The 20,611-nt window shown below is 37.5% G+C and overlaps 1 protein-coding gene across 9 annotated transcripts in view; it reads right to left on the reverse strand.

Annotated features, from left to right (window-relative positions):
- NRG3 (neuregulin 3) overlaps window positions 1–20,611 on the reverse strand; it is a 1,065,324-nt gene that overhangs the window by 559,507 nt on the left and 485,206 nt on the right. For all 9 annotated transcript variants that reach the window (XM_079899415.1, XM_079899414.1, XM_079899409.1 and 6 more), the window contains exon 2: window positions 19,196–19,325. In XM_079899415.1, the coding sequence (XP_079755541.1) occupies window positions 19,196–19,325 (130 nt within the window). The remainder of the gene's footprint in view (window positions 1–19,195; window positions 19,326–20,611) is intronic.

Here is a 20,611-nt window from a genome sequence, read left to right on the forward strand (position 1 = left end):
CCTCTGTGCAATGTTTTGGAAAAGGGAAAGAAGCTTGGTCCATGTGGTTTTTGAAATGTCACCTATAAGTGAATATCATTCCATTCACTTTGTGTATTATCCATGTGTTTCCTGTTCCAGAATTACTTCTTATATCTTTTCTCCAAGAGAATTTGTAACTATTACTGTTAGTCTTGATTGAGGAGAAAATAGGTGTAATAAACACACACATCTAAACAGGTACAAAGTTTATTAAAACAAAACAAAATCCCACGAGCCATGTATAAAGAAAAACCTAAAAAAATAGAAATAAGTATTTTTAATGGTGAAAAAAAAAGACCACTCAAATGTGAATAAAATTAAATAAGCCTGTCAATATTAATATAATAGAATTAAGGTGTTAAGCAAATTAATGATGGCAGCTTATAGTGATAAAATTATACTCAAAATTAACTATGTCAAAAAGGTTTTATTTGAAATGAATAGCAGATTAATGTTTAGTTACACTGTAAAATCATTTTTTAAGTACACATGAGACAAATGACCATAAACACATCTGATTGGTAAAAATAATGGCATAAAGGATATGAGCAGCATCATTAACAAGGGGAATTAAATCGAAAGATTTTGAATGTTGCATCTTTGAGTTAATAAATTGCCTTTTTAATGAAACATTTAGGAAAAAAGGCTATTAATTCGTCCATGATGAAAATCCTCAATTATTCCAAGATCGGCATATTTAGCCATGTGGATGTACAAATATGGTCTATATGTGATCTATAAAGATCACAGTCTCAGACAACAGTGATGTAAACTTTTGAAATATAATTTTAAACAATATTCTCTCCTTTTATATTTTTAATCTCTTTGCCAAATAACAATTGGGTCAAGATGGAAATTGGGGCATAGTAACGTCCTATTTAAAAAAAAATTACATGCAGCTCACGCAAAAAAAGTCATAGTGTGAAGTACTCCTGTTATTAGAAAGAAAAAGAAAATAAAGCTTTTAACCTAATTTAACCAAAATTACACAAATAATGAAGTGAATGCTAAAAAAGTTTTAAAAAACATAAAAACAATTTTCATAAGTGAAAAAAATAGCTAAAATTCATTGAAATTCTGAGAATTTCCTAATAAATGCACTAATAAATAAATTAGTGCCTACTAAATGCACTCAACTGGGGGAAAAACATTTAGAAGAGAAGGAGATATATATTTAAATTGTACAATAAAATTATGAAATTAAAGGACAATACTTTCCTGAGTTAAAGAAAAGAGAAAGATAGCAACAAGACTGTCAAAAAACTATGCTACTGAAAGGGATCCTGGTAGGTTCATTTATTGGTAAATTCATTTAAAATACAAAACAACCTATATATATATATATAGGTTGCACAATATATATATAGGTTGCACACATAGCTGTTGCACAAATTGCTCTGAAATTTGGGAAATAAATGGAGCCTTATTTAAGGTATTCTGTGAAACAAAAGTAAAACATATCTAACATAATAGAACTTTAATAAAAATTGAAGCCAGGCCAATTTCATTAATGAATATTAAATTAAAATCTTAAGTACATTATTAGTGGTTGCAATTAAGCAACAGGATTAAGTTTATGCTATGAATGCGAGGATATTTCTATACAGGCAAAACTATTAGTTTAATACACCATATGAATAGGTTAATAAGAATAAAGCATTCCATTAGATGTGTTTTGATAAAAAGGTCTATGCACAAATATTTATCCATACCCAATAAAAATATATTGAAATATATGGACTAACTCTTTATAGTCTGGTACAAAATAAAAATATTTTTAATAAACTATTTGATTTAGTATCAGTTTGGACTGTTAAATCAATACAATAATATGTGAAAAACAAATAAGAAAACTTAATAATGGAAGTCTGTAAGGCAAAAGATGAATTATTTTCATCCTGCATGATTACAAGCCTGCAGATGGCAACTCAAATTAAATCTAACAGAAATGTTTAGTCCATAGGTATCTAGATATAAGATAAAAATACAAAAATTAGTACCTTTCCTATATCATTATAAAAAAATATACATATATATATATAAATATATATACAGGGCTACTGTATACTACTAGCTAAGCAATAAAAAGATATAGGTTTAAAATCATCAACAAGGACTGTGGATGAAAACAAAAATAAATCTATGGACTATCAAGAGTATTGCAGAAGCACTTGAATAAATGCATAGAAATACCACTTACGTGGATGAAAAAATGAAATATTATAAAAATGAATATCTCTAGCCAAGACTCTAAGTCTATGGGCAAACATATTAATAGCACTTCTCCCTGGAGGCTGGTATTGCCTGCTGGTATTGTTTTTTTTTTCTTTTTAATCTGCATTCTATAAACATAACAAAATGGGCCTGTATTTCTTTAAAAGTAATACAAATAAACATAAAACTTAATAAATGGGTTGTTATGATTTAAGGATATCAAAGTATAGTCGGATAAAGTAGAACAGTAAAGAAAAAATAAATTGTAGCACCAGGAATTAAAACCCACTCAAAAGCAAAGTTAATTAAAGCAATGTGGAATGGCATACAAGAGGAAATATTATTTAAACCACACTCAAGAAAAAGTTCATACATTATACACATACACACACGGATACAAAAGTAAGGAACACATTAACACAAGAAAGGAAAGGATTCTTCAAAAATGATTTGGCTGTTTTATCATTTGTTCAATATACAAAATGAGCATGTGTTCTGGCATGTCCAGGATAGTTCAAGTTTAATCCTCACAACAATCTTACTGAGCAGGTAGCTATTATCATACCCGCTTTACAGATGAGAAAACTGACTGGAGCAAAGTTAAATGAATTTTGCTATTCTTAAAGCTAGTAAGTGATGAAGTGATAATTTTTTCTCATGTCTGGTTTTTTTGTTTTTGTTTTCATTTTGCTAGCTCAATGAATGATGCTGCCCAGATGCCCAAACCAGAAACTTGTCTGTCTCCTTGAATCTCCTCTTTCCCTCATACCTTTCTTCTTCCACTAGCAAATAAATCTTGTGATTTACTTCCTTCAAATCTATCTTTATTTCCTCTTTAAATTCTCACTACCAATATTTCTTTAGATCATTGCCTCAGCCTCCTTTCTTAATCTAAAGGCTTCCCTTAATTCATGCTCTTTTAAGACAGCTTTGCTCCTGGGTCATTGATGAGGGATGTGAAGCTCATTTTCCCCCAAAGGTGTTAGCTCACTTTTCAGGCAATGAAAATGGAGCAGGGACAAAGGCTAGACATTCTCAGACTTACAGACCTCCAAGAATTAGAACGGAGGTAAAATGAGCTTGAAAGCAAGACTCCCAGGTGCCAGGAAGCCACAGTTAATTGTGCTCCCTCCTACCAAACCATTCCTCAGATCCAGGTTTCATCCTCAGTCCTCCAGTGGGGAAGCATCCTTAGGAAGAACCACTCTTTTCAGTGTAACCCATCACTCTTGGGGGTTTGAAGAAAGAAAGACACAGGAATGACTGCCTGAGCCTAATTAGTACTCACCTATGTTCCTTCTGTTCCCCAGCCACGTGCACTGCCCTGATTTTATCAGCGACCTCAGCCTTAGAGCTTGAGCCACGCTGGTGTGAATACCAGTACACCAGGCACCACCACAGATGGGGAAAAGCAAGAGCAAGCTTGCAGCAGCTCTTTTCCCAGGTTACCCCACAGCCATCCCAGCTGTGTCCTACTCTAGGCTTCTGACAGCACATACTGGAAAGTTCAAAATCCTCTCTTCCCATCAGCGGTTTTCCACAGGGCTTGCTCACCGTGTTTTCCCTATGTTGATGTTGTCTCTCCAGGCTAATGTGAGGGAAGTTACAAGTATAACTCCTCCTTCCATTAGTTCTCTCCCCTGCAACTAAACTGATCTTTCTGAACAAACCAGAGAAACAAACAAAACAATCCTCTATAAACAGTTACAGAAAGTTCTCAAGTCCCCAACGACTATTAGCGGCATTAGTGGCTGAAAGCCCAAGATTTTCCCTTTCATTTGATTGGCCAAATCTTTCTGCCCCCCCCCTCCCCCACCCTTCTTAGTTCAAACACCTGGTGGAGGAAGGCTAAGTTCTATCAGCTACAAGCATCGTTACTGTAGTCTTTACCACAAGGTGGCACCATTGAGGAAAGCGGTAACCCTTCAAAAGTATCCTATTCCATCAAGACTTGGAAGCTTTGTTTGCAGAAATTCCAACCAAGAGGTGTTAGTCTCTCTGCTTCCCATGATGACAGGATTTTTTATTTTTTTTTTTTAACTCCCACTCAATATCCCAAAGTAGAGGAGCCAGAATAGAATGTTCCACCTCCACTATATGATAATACAAAATCAGCTTAGTTTCTAGGCTGTAAATTAGAGCCTGGGTCACCACTACTCTTCTGCCCTCTCCTTGGGAGCTCACCTTTAGAGCTTTCAGTGTCCCTTTAGTGAATCTTAACCAGATCACTCTCTCCTACCCAGACAAGTCCCCGTCATTTTGAATTTGGAGGAGCATGATTTTGGTTCTTGATCTCTTCTCTCCTAAAACGCCTTGAGCTCCTTATTATATTAACTGCTTATTCTTCTTGAGAATTCTGCATTCCAAGGGGTCCGGGCAGGGGCAGGCTAATACACACACATACACACATACAAACACACACACACACACACACCCAACAAGCACACACAGATGCATACAGATGATTTATCCTCATCCTACCAGACTGTCTCATACTTACAAAATTAAGAGCGCCTGTTTCAATAAAAGAATGTTTCTACAAAGCAACTTATTGTGCTTTGCACATACCGAGAATGAAATGGAAGCTTCTACAGATCAAGGTATATAATACGTGCATAAAATGAACGCTACTCACTTGCTTAATGTTTCTTACTGCTTTGCCGTTGCCTTCAAAAATTTACTTGTTAAGTAAAAATAAAATATAAATTCACATAATAGCCACATCAAGGATAAAGGAAAGTGCTTATTAAAGACACAGGCATTAGATAATAATAAGGGGCAAGCTTACACTTATTAAATTAGCAAATAGAATCTCAACTACCCGATGCAGGCAAGATATTCTTGGGTCGAGAGCCACAAAAACGGTCATAGCCTTGGGCCAAGCAATTTCACTTCTAGGTTTCAATTCCAAAGAAGCACCACAGGAAAAGAACTCCATCTATGCACAAATTTCACTGAAGCACCTAGCACAGGCTTGACAGAGAATGAGCGCCCAATCAATGTGTATGGAAGGCTAGATGGAAGAGAGAGAATCAAAGAGAGAGAATGAAAGGGAAAGAACAATTAGAAATTTTCTAAACATGCCTCCATGGAAGGCTTTGCTAAATATGGGTACCATGACTACCAGGACAATAGTAAGTAACTTGAAAGTGACAATCGTAGAGACACATGGAGCCACATGGAAATATGCCCATAAGGGGTGATGGTGTGGGGGCATGGGGAATAGAATACAAGGTTGGCCTGCTTTTTAGAGACTACCACGGAATTGTCTGAGTATATAGGCACGGACTGGAAAGAACACTGTTAGAGGAATAGCGCCATCTCGTGGCATGGTTGATTTGATCTACTGGTATGGTAGCAGTGAGGGTAAAGTACCTGTTTTGAATCTACTAACACTGTGGTGAAAGTGTTTTTGATAAACCCAAAGTTGTCAGTGATCAGGGAAGCAAAGAAGAGGGCTTATGACAGCTAACAGATCAGTGATTCTCAGTGTTGGCTGCCCATTGGAGTTTTAAAAATATAGATTTCTAAGTCCCACTTACAGAAATCCAGATGTGTTTGTTCTACGTGTGGCCTGGGCATGTGAATGCTGGGTCTCCCTGGGTGGTTCTACCACGCAGCTAAGGTTGAAGCACATGGGCATAGGGCTTTGTTACCCAAAGCCGGGTCCACAACCAGCAACACCATGGCATCCAGAGGCTTTTTAGAAAAGCAGAATTTTAGCCCCGCCCCTGACCTATTGAATCAGAATTCGTATTTTTTTTAACACATTCTAGTTAAATTTTAATTTGCATCCAAGAGCAATCCTAACCAATGCAGCCTTTTCAATTTTTATATTGTAATCTTAGTTTTAGCGTGAAGCATGACAAATTTGTTGGCATTATTTTTCTCTCCTATATTAGCCTTTCCTTTTATTTTTTAACATCTTTTTTGGAGTATAGTTGCTTTATAATGGTGTGTTAGTTGCTGCTGTATAACAAAGTGAATCAGCTATACATATACATATATCCCCATATCCCCTCTCTCTTGAGTCTCCCTCCCACCCTCCCTATCCTACCCCTCTAGGTGGTCACAAAGCACTGAGCTGATCTCCCTGTGCTATGTGGTTGCTTCCCACTAGCTATCTATTTTACATTTGGGAGTGTATATATGTCCATGCCACTCTCTCACTTCGTCCCAGCTTACCCTTCCCCCTCCCCATGTCCTCAAGTCCATTCTCTACGTCTGTGTCTTTATTCTTGTCCTGAATTTTTAAAAAAATTCACAGGTGAGTACATGGACACGCCAGTGCGGAAAGCACTGGCAGCAGTAAGTAATAGGTTTGCTTTGTGCTGCCTCTTCTGCGAGAATCATGCCTTTCTTAATTTAGAATTTCATCTTTTGTACCTCAAACGACAGAATAGCTATGTCTTCTTCTGGAAATATTTGCTCTTTCTGAAATCCTTCTGCTTTTCTTTGATAGAAATTCAGTAAAACACGTAATGTTTACTGACAAAGGTGAAAATGCAAGAGATCACTCAGTTTCTTCACCCGATCTTAAAATTGGAAGTGACCTGAGAAATTATCTCCAATCACGCTATTTTACAATGAAGAAATTAAGATCCACAGAAGGTAAGATATTACCAAATGTCACATGGTGAGGAAGCAGCAGAGCCTAGATTTAGAACATCATCATTTTTGACAAATCAGAGCCGTCCTTTTGAAAATTTAGTCTTCCATTGTAAAACCTGCTTAGCATTTTGTCATGTTTACATGTGATGGCTTTCTTAGTTTGAAAATAATATATTTTTTAAAAGCCTTAGATGAATTATCTTGGTTGAACTAAATTCCTGGGGAAATAGGATTATTGCCAACTTTTAACACGTGCTGTATCCATTTCTTAGAATGTTGCAGAGAACAGTTTCCCCCAACTTGAACCTTCTGCTCCTTGGGAAGAATACTATTGTCTAGCCTAAACCTATGAGTCAGAGATGTGGTATATAAAATTCGCCTGATGAGGTGCTGGCTTATAAAACTGCTGTGGATGGGATGGGCATAGGATGACATCATGTTGCTGGTACCCAGGAATTCTCGTTTAGCAGATATATGAATTAACAAGCTAACTAGTAGAGATCAATAAGGGCTTCCAAGGCTTCACAGACATATTCTCAAGTATATGCAGAAAATCTTGCTCCGAAATAATTACTGAGCTGCATATGGGTGGAGGACACATCGTAGTGGCAGAATTATGAAAAGCCCCCTGGGATAGGGGTAAGGTTGCATCGTGTGCCGGGCAGCACGACTGATTTAGTTCCTCACTTCTCTAAGTATGACCCATGGGCCAGCAACATGGGCATCACCTGGGATATGATTAGAAATACAGACTCTCAGGCCTCACCCCAGACCTACTCTACATGAATTTTCAGTTGAACAAAATCTCCAGAGGATTCACCCACTCATTAAAGTTTGAGAAACACAAATCTCATTCACTGCTTCCCAAATTTGTCTCCATAACGGAATCATCTGAATGCACAATTGCTTCCTGGGGGCTGTCTCAAGACCTGAACTGGAAAATTCAGAGGAGGAGCCTGAGAATCTACGTTTTTAACCTTCAACCTTGATGATTTTACAACAGTGTTAAGCCTGACAAGGTTAGAAGACCAAGAGCTTGAGTCCAACAGAACTGAGATTGGTGCTCAATCCTGCCACCTACTGGCTGTATGTCCTTGAAGCAGCTACTTCCCCTCTCCAAGGTTCCTTCCGGACATCAAATGGGGATAGGACATTCTTTTGCATATTTAACATGGGAACTAGGCAGACAATCAGGAAGTAGTGTACAAAGGCTGGAAACTTCTGCCTTGCACTTAGTAAGTGTGAAATGGAAGATGGCTATTAGCATTTTTGTCTCACTATTAACACCTCACATTTGTCCTCTCAAAAATGCGGGTGGTAGGTATTGTCAAGGGTTCTTTTCATTCATAAGATTTATTTTTACTGAGTAGGTGGCAGGTTCCAGAAGCAAAGATGAACTCACAGCCTAGTGGGAGAGTCAGGCAGGTGAACAGGAATATTATAATAGAAACACAAGTTTTGTTCACAAATGAATCATTTCATACATCCAGATAATGTTCTGGTTAGCTTGTGGGGGGAAGAGGTCAAAGCCACTATTTAATATCATTAAAACAATCATTATTTCTTTCACATATGCTAACCCAAGCAGAAAGAAAAGAGCTTTCCAGAGCACTGAAAAGCAAACCTTGTCACAGAGTAAGGCTCCCACGTGACTTCAATTGTGGCTGTAAATTAGCCTAGAACACCACAAAGTGTAGCAAAATTATTACCTTATTTAAAGTTGATGTCTTAACAGCTCATCCTTTCTGCCAGTTCTTTCCAACTTAGTGTTTTTCATTCTCCATCGTTCTATTATTAGCCTCTGCTTTATAACTGCTGGAAAATGGTTTTCCTCTAGCAGTGGAGCCTCCCCCCGACGCACATGTCCCTCCTTCCCAGGACCCAAAGCTGAGAGTTCCTAATTGAATTTCTGCCCTTCAGGAGTACAGGGTCACTGGGATCAATGTGCTGTCAGAGGACTCCAGGGAGGCCAGGCTCAGGGCATGCTGGCCTCTTGGCATCATTTTAGTCTCTTCATACTTCTGTCTTGGAGCACTCATCTGCCTCAAAGCCTGGGGCCTGTTTGTTTAATGAAGGCTGCTGTTGAAATGATAACTCCTTTCCCCAATGTGAGCTCTAACTGCATTTATGATGTGTTTAAATGAGAAACTAGTCTTTAATCATCTAGAAAGTTGCCCCATTTGAGGAACTCTCACGACCTTTCTTCTTCTGGTTTCTGCCTTATATAAGTGTCACTGTTTATGCCAAAATGCTACCTGACTCATTATAAGGGAAACCCTACATGTCTACCTTACTTTGACCTCCTGTGAGCCTCACAGCTCTCCTAGAGAAAAGAAATACTTTTTAAATTGGGAAAATGTAGGACATTTTACTTGAACATGATAGTAAGTAACTTTAAATGTAATTTCCTTACATTTTCCCTGAATAATTCAACAATGATCCATGGTCAAGGCATCCTTGAATGGATGTGTTTAATTTGTCAGGAAAATTGTAGTGCTGGAAAATCATTGCTTATACCTAAGATGTTAATAAACTGATTTTTAGATTGTAGCTATTAAATAGTCTGCAAATATTTCATATATGTAGATACAAATCATAAATTAATTTTGGATAAAGATAATGAATCTTGATTTCATAATTTAAACAATGTGACACGTATTAAGTTTGAAAAACCATACTCTTGTCTGCTCTTTTCACTAACCATAAAAATTCTGAGTTTGAGGGAATGGAATTTAAAATGTCATCATGCCTTGATATATTTTTGAGAACTACCTGGACACAAGAGAGGAAATAACTCAAGGAAATAATTCAGAAAAGAAGTGACCAATTGCATAAAGAATTTATGATATGAAACTGATTATTCTTAATTGCATCTAAAATAATTTTAAATCTCCTCCTCGTGGTTTGAAGGGAATTTTTCCCAATAACAGCTCAACTCTCCGTGCCTTTGTTGGCAAGCCAAGAGCAGGCTTCAAAATAAGAAATGAGTAGGCTCTTATCTTTCCAAATGCAAATTCATATGTTACTTCCTCTCAGAAGCTCTCCCTGGCTTCAGGACCACTGGGTTTTGGATTCTTCTATGCAGATATGAGCTATGCACATATAGTTCAAATAGACTGGATGATACACATCACAGAACTTGTCACACTGAATTGAACTAGAAAATGCCCTTAACTGTTTTCTTATGATTTTTTCTGAGAACATTCATCACTATATTCCTACCACCTGGACCTGAAACATTGAATATGCTTAACAAATATTGGTGGAATGATGGGATTAATGTATAAAACTGACACTTATTTTTTAGTGTATGTAGGACTAAATCTTATACCACTCACATATGGCATATATATATATATCTAAAAACACATTCTATATCACTCAAATATGACATATCTCCAAACAAGATATTCCTCAACTCATGTTTACTACTTTCATTTTTTTCCTATTCCTTATTTTAATTTTATCTTTGATTTCTTGTTTGTTTTAATTTGCAAGGGGGGATTGTATGTATACATACTTGCTGAAGTTATTTCCTCCAAGTTTACCAGTCTGGTAAGGATTTCCTTATTATCCCAAGTATGAGTTTTGGTGCCCAGGGACTGTCAGTGTTTGCCCATCAGGGCATCCTGTAATGCTAGACTGTGTCGACTGCTTGGTGCTCCAACTAACAGAATGTTCTGTAAAGGAAGGAACCATTTTGTTTTGTTTGCTATTGAATCTCAGTACCCTGCACCGACTACCTAGTAAGTATAGCATGTATGTATACTGTCTGTGTGTGCACTTGTATATAGGATTGGTTTTTTGCTGCAAGCTGTTTTCCTGATATTCATAAAACCACCAGAATAGCTGTAATTATAAAAAGTTAAACAGAGTTAGAGATGCACTACAAGATAAACTTCGGAAACACTGACTATTTTCTGTAAAACAAGGAGGGCTTGGTTCTCCCATCAATTTTTTTAGTTTTCACAAATAATAGCTAGGTACATTGGTAACTGAAGAGAACACTAATTGGATGTTGGCGTGTACTTACACAGATTTGGGGTACAGTGGAGAGACCCTGCTCTGCCTTCTTATCCAGACCCTGCAGGTACTTAGTGACTCAGGGAGCTCTCAGCTGACTGGGGGAAAGTGGGAATAATACAGAGGTTGTGTAATATCGTGACATTTATACTATGAAAAACATATAGCATACATATAGCAAATGATGGTCTGCTTTTCTAGAAAATTGAGTTTTGTCTAAATTAAAATTAGAGCAATAATAGACGCTATTTAGCTCAGGGCATTCTTGGTCTATGCTTATTTTACAGAAGAAATTATTAAAACTGTCCATTACATCTCAAACATTTTTGGGTTTGGAAGACAATCTATATGGTCCCTCAGATTATAATATGTTGGGGAATTTAAATATGTATATATTACTTATATATAATTACAAATATATGTATATATTTAACCAATACTGTGGTATCCTGAAAGATAACCAGAGTTTATATGTTTTATTTTTAAGCAGTTGGGATTTTAGGATTCCTGGACCACTAGGATTTTAAAGGAAAGATGTTAGTGGAGAGGTTCAGTGCATAGACCCTGGAGTCAGCCTGCTTAGTCTGAGTCCTGGGTCCATCGCTGTATAACCTGAGAAATGCCCTTGGCCTCAGTCATTACTAAGCTCTCTCCAGGGCTGCTATGGGTGCCTGACACACAGGAAACACCATAGAGACATCCCCTGGGTTTATTCTATCAGGTAGATTTGCCGATGCTCTTGCCTTTGGGGAGTATAATGATCAGAGTACACAAAGACTGACACTTCGGTATATACAGAGACAATGTGATCAGGTCCTTAAATCATCTTTTATACTTTTTAAAAAATGCCCAGACCAAAGTTAATTGGAAATAAATACCATCCTCAGGAATGTGAAATGCTGCCCAATGCTCTAAAACTGAGGCTAGAGCAGGAGAACTTTCAATAGTAGACAGAGTGCGGCAGAGCGCTGCAAACTCCCTCACCGTGACAGAAGATGAGGCAGAACATCCGACCCATCATTGTCCTGACCTGAGAAGGTTTTCACTGGAATGTTTGCCTGAGGAACCTGCCCAGCAGGGTCTGTGGGACCACAGTTAGTACTGTTCACATCTATACAAAAAGACCATCACTATCTAAAATGATATTTATGGATATATGTTCTTAGTTGTTTAAATAAACTTGGTAAAAATAATGTATACTCCACTCGAACTGCAGCGTATGCAATCACAGCATTCTGACTGTGTGTGCAAGCTCCCAGACTGTCCCTGCCATAACAGGACTGTGAGCCCTGCATGCAGGAAGGTGCCCAGGGTGGCAGAACCAGCATTGCCGTAGAGTAGACACCTGAAGGGCCCTCAGCCTGTATGGACTGAAGAGTAAGAGGGGATTCCTCTCTTCACAAATTGTCGACAGGGAGAATTCCCCTAACCAAAGGTGGCTTCTTGTTCCTGCTTTGCTCCTAAACTTGCTGCTTGAAGAGCTACAATGATCCTTGATTCTGAAAAGTGTTCTCGCCCATGATCAGGTATCATTGTGTTTTTAAATAAGTTTCTGGGTGAGTTTTCTTTAACTTGCACTGGTGGGTCAAAGCTGAATACTGTGTGCTGGGAAACTCTGAGTACCCAGCTTGAAGCCCTGGCACAAGTCAACTGATCTACCCCTTTTAAGCCTAAGTCTCCTAATTAAATAGGGAGATGATACCCACTCAATTTCTCTCACAGGATTCCAGCACACATGCTTTTGTTAGGTTTCAATATGAGCAGAAGGGAGGAACAGGAAAGAACTATTATACATACTGTCTATTATACATGTAGAATTTTTCTATATGTTGCTGTTCTCAATTCTTGCATCAACATTGTAGGGCAGGTATTAGTGTGTCTGGCTCTCTCTCTCTTTTTTTAAACACAGGACTGAAGGTTCTGATTAAATCACTTGCCAAAAAACTCACATAGCCAGTATAAAGCCGAGTAGAGTTTTTAACTCAAGTCTTTTCATCTCGAACACCCACATTTGCCTCACGTACCTCTTACCCCAAATCATATAAGGAAGCGATTTAAAACCACAAACGTATATCAGTTCTTCGATACAACAAAAAAAACCCAAATCCTGACAACTACCTCAAGAAACACCATTTCATGCTTCAAGGAGAGCTGCCAATCAAGTTAGAAAACATTAAAATAAGGTTAAGAAACCTTTGGCCATTAACTAAAAGATGTGTTATTATTCTTTATCAAATGTGCTTTCCCAGTCCTTTGATATTTCAGTAGCCCTCTAAGAAAAACCAGCTCGGGTGGAATGCAACCAATTTAAACCAGAAGAAGTAAACCACTGCCTAAGTGTCATGAAGTTGCCAAATTATGCTCACTGTGTTGTTTGCTTTCTGAGTTAATAAGACGATTTTGACGAACGTCATCCACAGAGCAGAAAAAGATGCATGGTTATAATCTGGCTCACTTCTTCTCAAGGGCAGTCGGTAGACCACCTGGTATGAACATAGCTGTTGCACATTACTCAAATTACATCTGGGCTGCAGCAAACATTCTCATGAACAATTATCAGATGAACTTGAAAATTCTTCTGAGACTCTTACCCTGCTATTCAATTCCACTCTACAGAGATTCTGACACTACGCTTGGAGTTATAGACGTTTCATCATCCACCCTCTGCTGTCAATGGAGCTCAGGGACTTCTGCCAAAACCCCATTTCCATCCCAACTTGCTACAACCACAGGAAGTCATTAGTGGCCGCTCTCAGAGCACTTACTGGAGAAGCTTTGGATAAAGAGGACCCGCCTTAAGTGGAAGAGCTAATGGACCTCCAAAGTGATGGAGCAAAGCACTGACAGGGATGTCCTGTAATTTTATACAGTATATCATAGGGATATCGTTACATTGTGCCCAATCAAGTCTCTTAAACATGGAAACTTTGATTTCAAAACCTACTGAAGCAGAACTAGACACAGTGATTAACAGCAGTTCCTGGTAGGGCTCTCTTCCCCTTTCAAATGCTCCCCACCTTCCACTCACCAACTCCTACGAGCATTTTACCCAGCTAGCTGCACAGTCCATCAGCCGCTTTATGGAAGTATTGCCTCAGGCAGTGGTTGCTATTGGACTGTTTGCCTCTTTTTCCAGCAGTTCCATATTTCAAGTGATCCAAGCATCTTCAAATGAATTGCCTGATAGATTTCCAAAATGATCACCACAGGTCAAATTCAGCTCAAATGCTATCCTTTCCAACGTTTTGAAAATCCATTTTTGCAGCAAGGCTGGTACAACATTTAATGAACTTCAATTCAGAAGAGATACATCCTTTTCACTTAATTTGGCCTGAAAACACACTTGGCCCATTTAAATGCCTAGCAATCTTTTCAGTTACAACTGGCTACCTCTTTCAACTCTAGTGAAATATGCTACAAATAGCACCATTCCCAAAGTTCTTAAAATTTCTAGAAATGGCATAAAAATAAATATAGTAGAGAATATCCTGCTTTTATTCAGGATATTTTGATTCAAGGAGTTTCTAGTGATTTGCTTTCCTTCCCTACCCAGCTTCATTGTACCTTCCTATTACTCAATCCATTTTTTTTTATGTTTCAAAACACATGAATTCAGCATGGAAAATCATTATTATAAAGAGCATAAATGATTTTTTTAATAAAAGGAACAGGCACATTCTAATGGACTTGATAGTGTTTAATCTGGAATGGCTTAATTGAAAGTCCTCTTATCAGCCTAATAATAGTGAATTATAATGACCTTGATTTAACAGAGACAGGGACGCTATCTTTCTCAATGGAAAGATGAGAAGCAGGGGTCAAGCGTCTTAACCAGATGTTACATAAATGAAATACATGTACAATGTAGTGATCTTGGAAAACTCATAAGGTTCAAAGAAGACAATAGCTGTAAATCCGATTAGCCTTTTTATTCAGCTTTTTCTCAGAACTGGATTGCTATCGTATGTTCAACTTTACAATTTTATATTCTGATTTTTCTACATAATATGATATAATGAGCATTTTCACATCCTTAAAATTTTGAAAATTCCAGTTACGTTGAATTCATCCAAGGTGTAGATATATTCTAATTTATATAGACATCTAAATTCAGGTTTCCTTCGTTCGTTTGTTTTGCTGTTACAAATCCTGTGGTAAACATCCTTAAAAATAAATCTACATATACATTTCTGTAGGCTGAATTCTTAGAAAGAATTCAAAGATGTTGAAACATCACCTACAGAAGATGTTTAACAAAATACGCTCCCTCAAGTAGTGAATAAGACAGTGCTTTTTACTGCACCCTCACGAAACTATCTGCTTTTTAAAATCATTAAATATGATAGGCAAACAAAAAAAGTTAATTTGCATTTTTTTGTGAGGCTGAGTATTTTTCATGCTTACGGGTTACTTGGATTCCTTTTCAAGGGAAGAGGATGTTCCTCTCTTTTGCCCATTTTCCTATTGAGATTTAATTTTAGTGTTACTCTTATTGATCTATATGACTTCTTCAGAATATCAATTCTTTGCCATATTTGTTGTACAGTTTACTGACACTTTATCTGTCTTTCAATTTTGTTTCTGATTTATGATATTCAGATCAAAAAAGCAATGTTGTGTCAAGGCTGTTAATTTTTCCTTTCATTGCTTTTTGCTCAAAAGGTCCTTTCAATTGCTGATGTAAAGAAACATGTTATTTACTGCTTCCCCTAATACTTTATTTGTTACATTAACTCTTAAATTCATTAAGAACAACTTTTGGTATATAAGGAAGAGGTAAAACTCCAACTTTGTTTTACCTAACAGTCAACCAAGTTTATCAAACAACCAGACTCTCATTTTCCCCGATTTATGAATCTCTCCTTATTCTACACTAAGTTCCACAACATACCAGGTTCTATGTTTCCTAATCAGTCAACCAATAATCAATGATTATATTGTAAATTTAGCAACACCAAGTTTGCCTATTTGTTATTCTTTAAAATCTATCCAGTTATTTTTATGATCTTGGTATTCCTCTTAAATTTTCATCAGCTTGCTCTATACTTTCTATTCTCACCATAAACAGTCTTTTGAAAGATCTGAAAATGCACTAAAGAGTGAGAAAATAACAACAGAAAACCATGAAACCTCCCTCCCTTATCCCGAGATTTGCACTTTTAACATTTTGGGGCATACACTCTCAGGATCTCTATCAGGGACGATCTAGGTAGCTTTGTTACTATTCTTCCTCGGCAAGGAAACATAAGCATTTCAGCACGATCGATTTTTCACAACATGGAAAAGATATCTTGATCCAATTCACAATTGGATTGCAATTTATTTTTAAAATACTAAAAATATATATATATATATATAATCTTAACTTCTCTCAGATTTGAATGTTTAATCTTTGGAGACATGTAAAAAGCAAACTATTTAATGAGCTAAATTCAGGTACACCCCTTAATATTGCTGCTCTGATCTATTAACTTGTGGTTTATTTAACTTGCAACAGAATCCAGTTAGTAATGCATCAGAAGGATAGCCCTGGTAGCATGCCAATCACACGAAAGTCATTTCCCTTGTTTTCCTGGTTTCCTGGAGATGAAGTATTTCACTTACTCCAAGTGCATTACAAAGCGCAGTGCCATTTAATTCCTAAGTTCATATCTGTATGTATTTATTCAACAGTATCTTTGTGATAGGAGATGTTCAATAAACATTTGTCGAATGGAGGAGAATAAATGAAACATACTATTTAAATAGAGTACTGTATAAAATGGCACATTATTAATAACTACACTGGAATTCTTACAAGTGGCTGATGCAAGAACAAATGGTAAGCCTTTTATTCACAGCAAAGCCTGGGAGATGAATAGCTGACACACACAATGTGTGATTTCTTCGTATGCACTAGTAGGAGATTTATATGCACTTATTAACCTACTGGAGTTCCAGTTCTGTCTAGGCTGGTCTTTTGTCATGATTAGCTATGTTGTGACTCTATGTTAAATAAATAAAAGGTTGTCTGTGCTGAAATATGCATGAACTATGAAGACAGGCCCAAATTATTATACATGTACATCATTCCAGCCAAAACATAGATATATCTCTGCTTGTCTATGTTAAAAAAAATCAGACATGTACATATGTGCAAAAGAAAAGAATTATTTTTCTGGACCTGAGATCTACTGTCATAGACTGGATTGTGTCTCCCAAATAACCAATGTTGAAGTGCTAACCTCCAGTACCTCAGAATGTGACCATATTTAGAGAAAGAGTCTTTAGAGATGCAATCAAGTTAAAACAGGGTCATTAGGGTGGACCTTAATCCAGTATGACAGGTGCCCTTTTAAGAAAAGGAAATTTGAATAAAGACTTGTACAGAGGAAAGAAAATGAAAAGACACAGGGAGAAGATGGCCACCCTCAAGCCAAGGAGAGAGGCCTGAAAGGGATCCTTGCCTCGTGGCCCTCAGAAGGAGACAACCCTGCCAACACCTTGATCTCAGACTTCTAGACTCCCAAACTGTGATCAAATATATTTCTGTTGTTTACACCACCCAATCTGCAGGGCTATGTTACAGCAGTCCTAGCAAACTAATACACCTGTGAACTTAACAGAGACTATAGTGAGGCTGTATGTTAAAAACAAATAGGAATTCTTTTGTTTTTTCAACATTCTCAGTTTTTGAAATGATGAATCAGACCTGCCTGCGTATAGTGGTGGGGCCTGAGTTGAAACTTCCCTGGGGTAAAACACCATCGCAAAAGTCACTGCTTTAGGTAAGGCTTCTGATTCATCCCTTCATCAATTATAAATTCAAACCTATTTGACGGCACTGCCCACTTCCACATATGACGCCACTGGACTGACAAAAGTAACATTAACACATAGCTGATCACCAATAAGAGCATGGATGCACTTCGTGCTTTGAAATGGTACCTCATTCTTGGCTTTTCCCTTGAGGTCTTCAAGTCACCTGCGTGCTTTCTACCTGTGTGCTTTCTACCTGTGTCTGCATTGATCTAATAAACATAACAAGAACAGAGAAATGTGGGGGAGGAACCATTCCCACTGCCCTTGATCCCCAACTCAGGTTTTCAGAGGACAGAAATGGGTGGTGACTTTTGTAAATGAAGTCAATGTAACGGCACTGCCCAAGTCACATGAAAGCCACCATGTCAAGGGTGATGCAAGGCGACGGGATACACAGTGGCTCTCACGGAGATCGGCCACTATCACTGATCAGCTCTTCCAAACCTGTGTCACTGTCCACTGTGAACTGAAGCTAGCCTGTGGAGCCAGGCAGGATTTGCTGACACATTCTAAGTTCATAACTATAAGGCACATTTCTCTGTGCCATCTTAATAAAACAACATGGAATAAAGTTTTATAATAGCAAGAGCGAGAGAAGAAAGTCATAATTTTCCATGCTTCATGATTCGGAATAATTAATTTAATAACTGTGTCATATGAGAAGAGTAAATAAAGAGAAGGAAAGGGGTGTAGATATATATGATCACTGAAGCATATACAATTGCAAGGAAAAACAAATTACCAGGGTAGCGCTGGAAATAAAAGCTTGGTGGGAAATATTTTTTAGATGCTAATTTGATTCTTCTACAGAGCCTTAAAGCTACAGTGTCTACAAGACCACTATTTACCTCCACTTGTTTTTATTTTTAGCAGTTATCTAACCTTTTGTTTCTAAAAACCCATTAAACACCTTCTTGATCTCCACTGGGAATTTTCCCTGTTCTCTACCTAGACTATAACAGGACTATGATTTCATTTACAACACCTTGCCGGAGAGTATTTCATCATCAGAGGTGTTTAAAAAAAAAAAAAAAAAGGACTGAAATTAATAAACGAGGGCAGAATCGAAATAAGATGCAGTTTCCTTTGGACACAGTTACAGTCTCTGGGGTTTGGTTCACAGTAAACATTGAGACTCTAGATCTTAGCTGAGCAGTTTCCTTGCCACGCCACAACCTGTAGGTCTGCAGGAAGAGATTATTTCTGAGTATATGTGCCTAAATCCCACACCAAAAATACAGGCTTCTAAAGTGAGTAAATAATTATTTCTATTAAGTCGTTACATATAAAAGTAAACCTTCCTTTACTTAATCAGGTGAAACATCTTGTCTAATTTAATTCATTTTTCCTTCCTCAAATACTAAAGATACCAGCCTTGTTCCTTCCCACATTAAAACTATTGATTCTGCTATTCAAACACTGGACTACATGTATCACATTGCATATTCCTGGAGCTCAGCACCCCCTTCCACCTCCAGGCCTCTCTGAGGACCTGCCCTCAGTGCCAGTCGCCGCAGTGACTTACCGACAGTGTTTATGGGACCCAGTCAAGGTTTCAATCACAAAGCACTCGCCATCATTGAGACAGTAGGCAAGGTCCTTGTCTCGGCAGGGTTTGAAGTGCTCAGACCGCTCCGTGGAATATGTCGTCGTATCTGTTGAGAAACACAGAGAAAGGCTGTCAGAAGTTCATTCTGACACCACCAGCTCCTGTCATTGGGCTGGACCTGGGCACTGAGACCTTCTTATGGCTGCTGACTCCAGCCAGACAGGATGGAACCTTCACTGTACTGAAAAAACACAACTGGATATGACCATTTTATAGACTGAATGTTTGCGTCCCCCCAGAATTCATAGATTGAAACCTAACCCCCAATGTGATGGTATTAGGAGGTGGGGCCTTTGGGTCATGAGTGGGATTAATACCCTTATAAAAGAGACCCTAGAGAGCTCCCTCGCCCATTCTAGTCATATGAAGACACGGCAAGAAAATAGCCCTCTATGAACTAGGAAGTCCTAACCAGACACTGAATCCACAGGCACCTTGATCTTAGGCTTCCCAGCACCCAGAACTGTGAGAAATAAATTTCTGTTGTTTTTAAGCCACCCAGTCCATGGTATTCTGTTATGGCAGCTAGGACTAAGACAACTACTGGATCCAACTGTCTTATTTCTCCACAAGATTTTAACAACTGGAATCACTCTAGACAGGTCCCATTAGAGGACACATTACCAGTAAAAGTTGAATGACCCTACAGTCAAATATCTCAACTTTCATTAATTGCAGTGTTAAGCAACATGTTGTATTAAAGGATTGAAACAACATTCTCTTCCCGTAACTGTTGTCAAACGTCATTAAATATCTGATCAACGTACATATACTGTAACTCTTCTATGGAAACCAATGTCAGTTTCTGTGTGTGTGTGTGTTTTTATCTTTTTTAAGTTATGGCTGTTAATTCGCTAATAGCTAAGCCAATTATTCTTTCATTTTTTCCTTTTATTATGTAATTAAAATGCAAATGTTCCAAATGCTGAAACAGAATCTCAAATGTGAGGAATGATTCTGGTAAATATTTAACACGACTAAATTACTGTCATTTTTTAGCATTCTCTTAAACATGTGTTTTTTAAATCATAATCACTTTTTAAATTAAGTTATATATCATATCAGCTTCCTAAATATGAAACTAATAATAAGCATATACGCTCTACTAGATGAAAAATCTGTTATAACATGTAGACGTTCTTCTTTCAGAGTTTTAAGCAACTAAAATATTAGCACCAATTTCATTGCACTATTCAAGAAACATATATTTAAAAAGCCAAAGATGGATACATGATTCAGCATGTAAGCTCTTTTTATTTCCTTTACATGGATATAGATTAATAATAATGTTCCACAGCATGGGCCACTGTACCAGTTTACTAAATGGAGGTC

The sequence above is a fragment of the Stenella coeruleoalba genome (genome assembly GCF_951394435.1).
Source record: "Stenella coeruleoalba genome assembly, chromosome: 16".
NCBI lineage: Eukaryota > Metazoa > Chordata > Mammalia > Artiodactyla > Delphinidae > Stenella > Stenella coeruleoalba.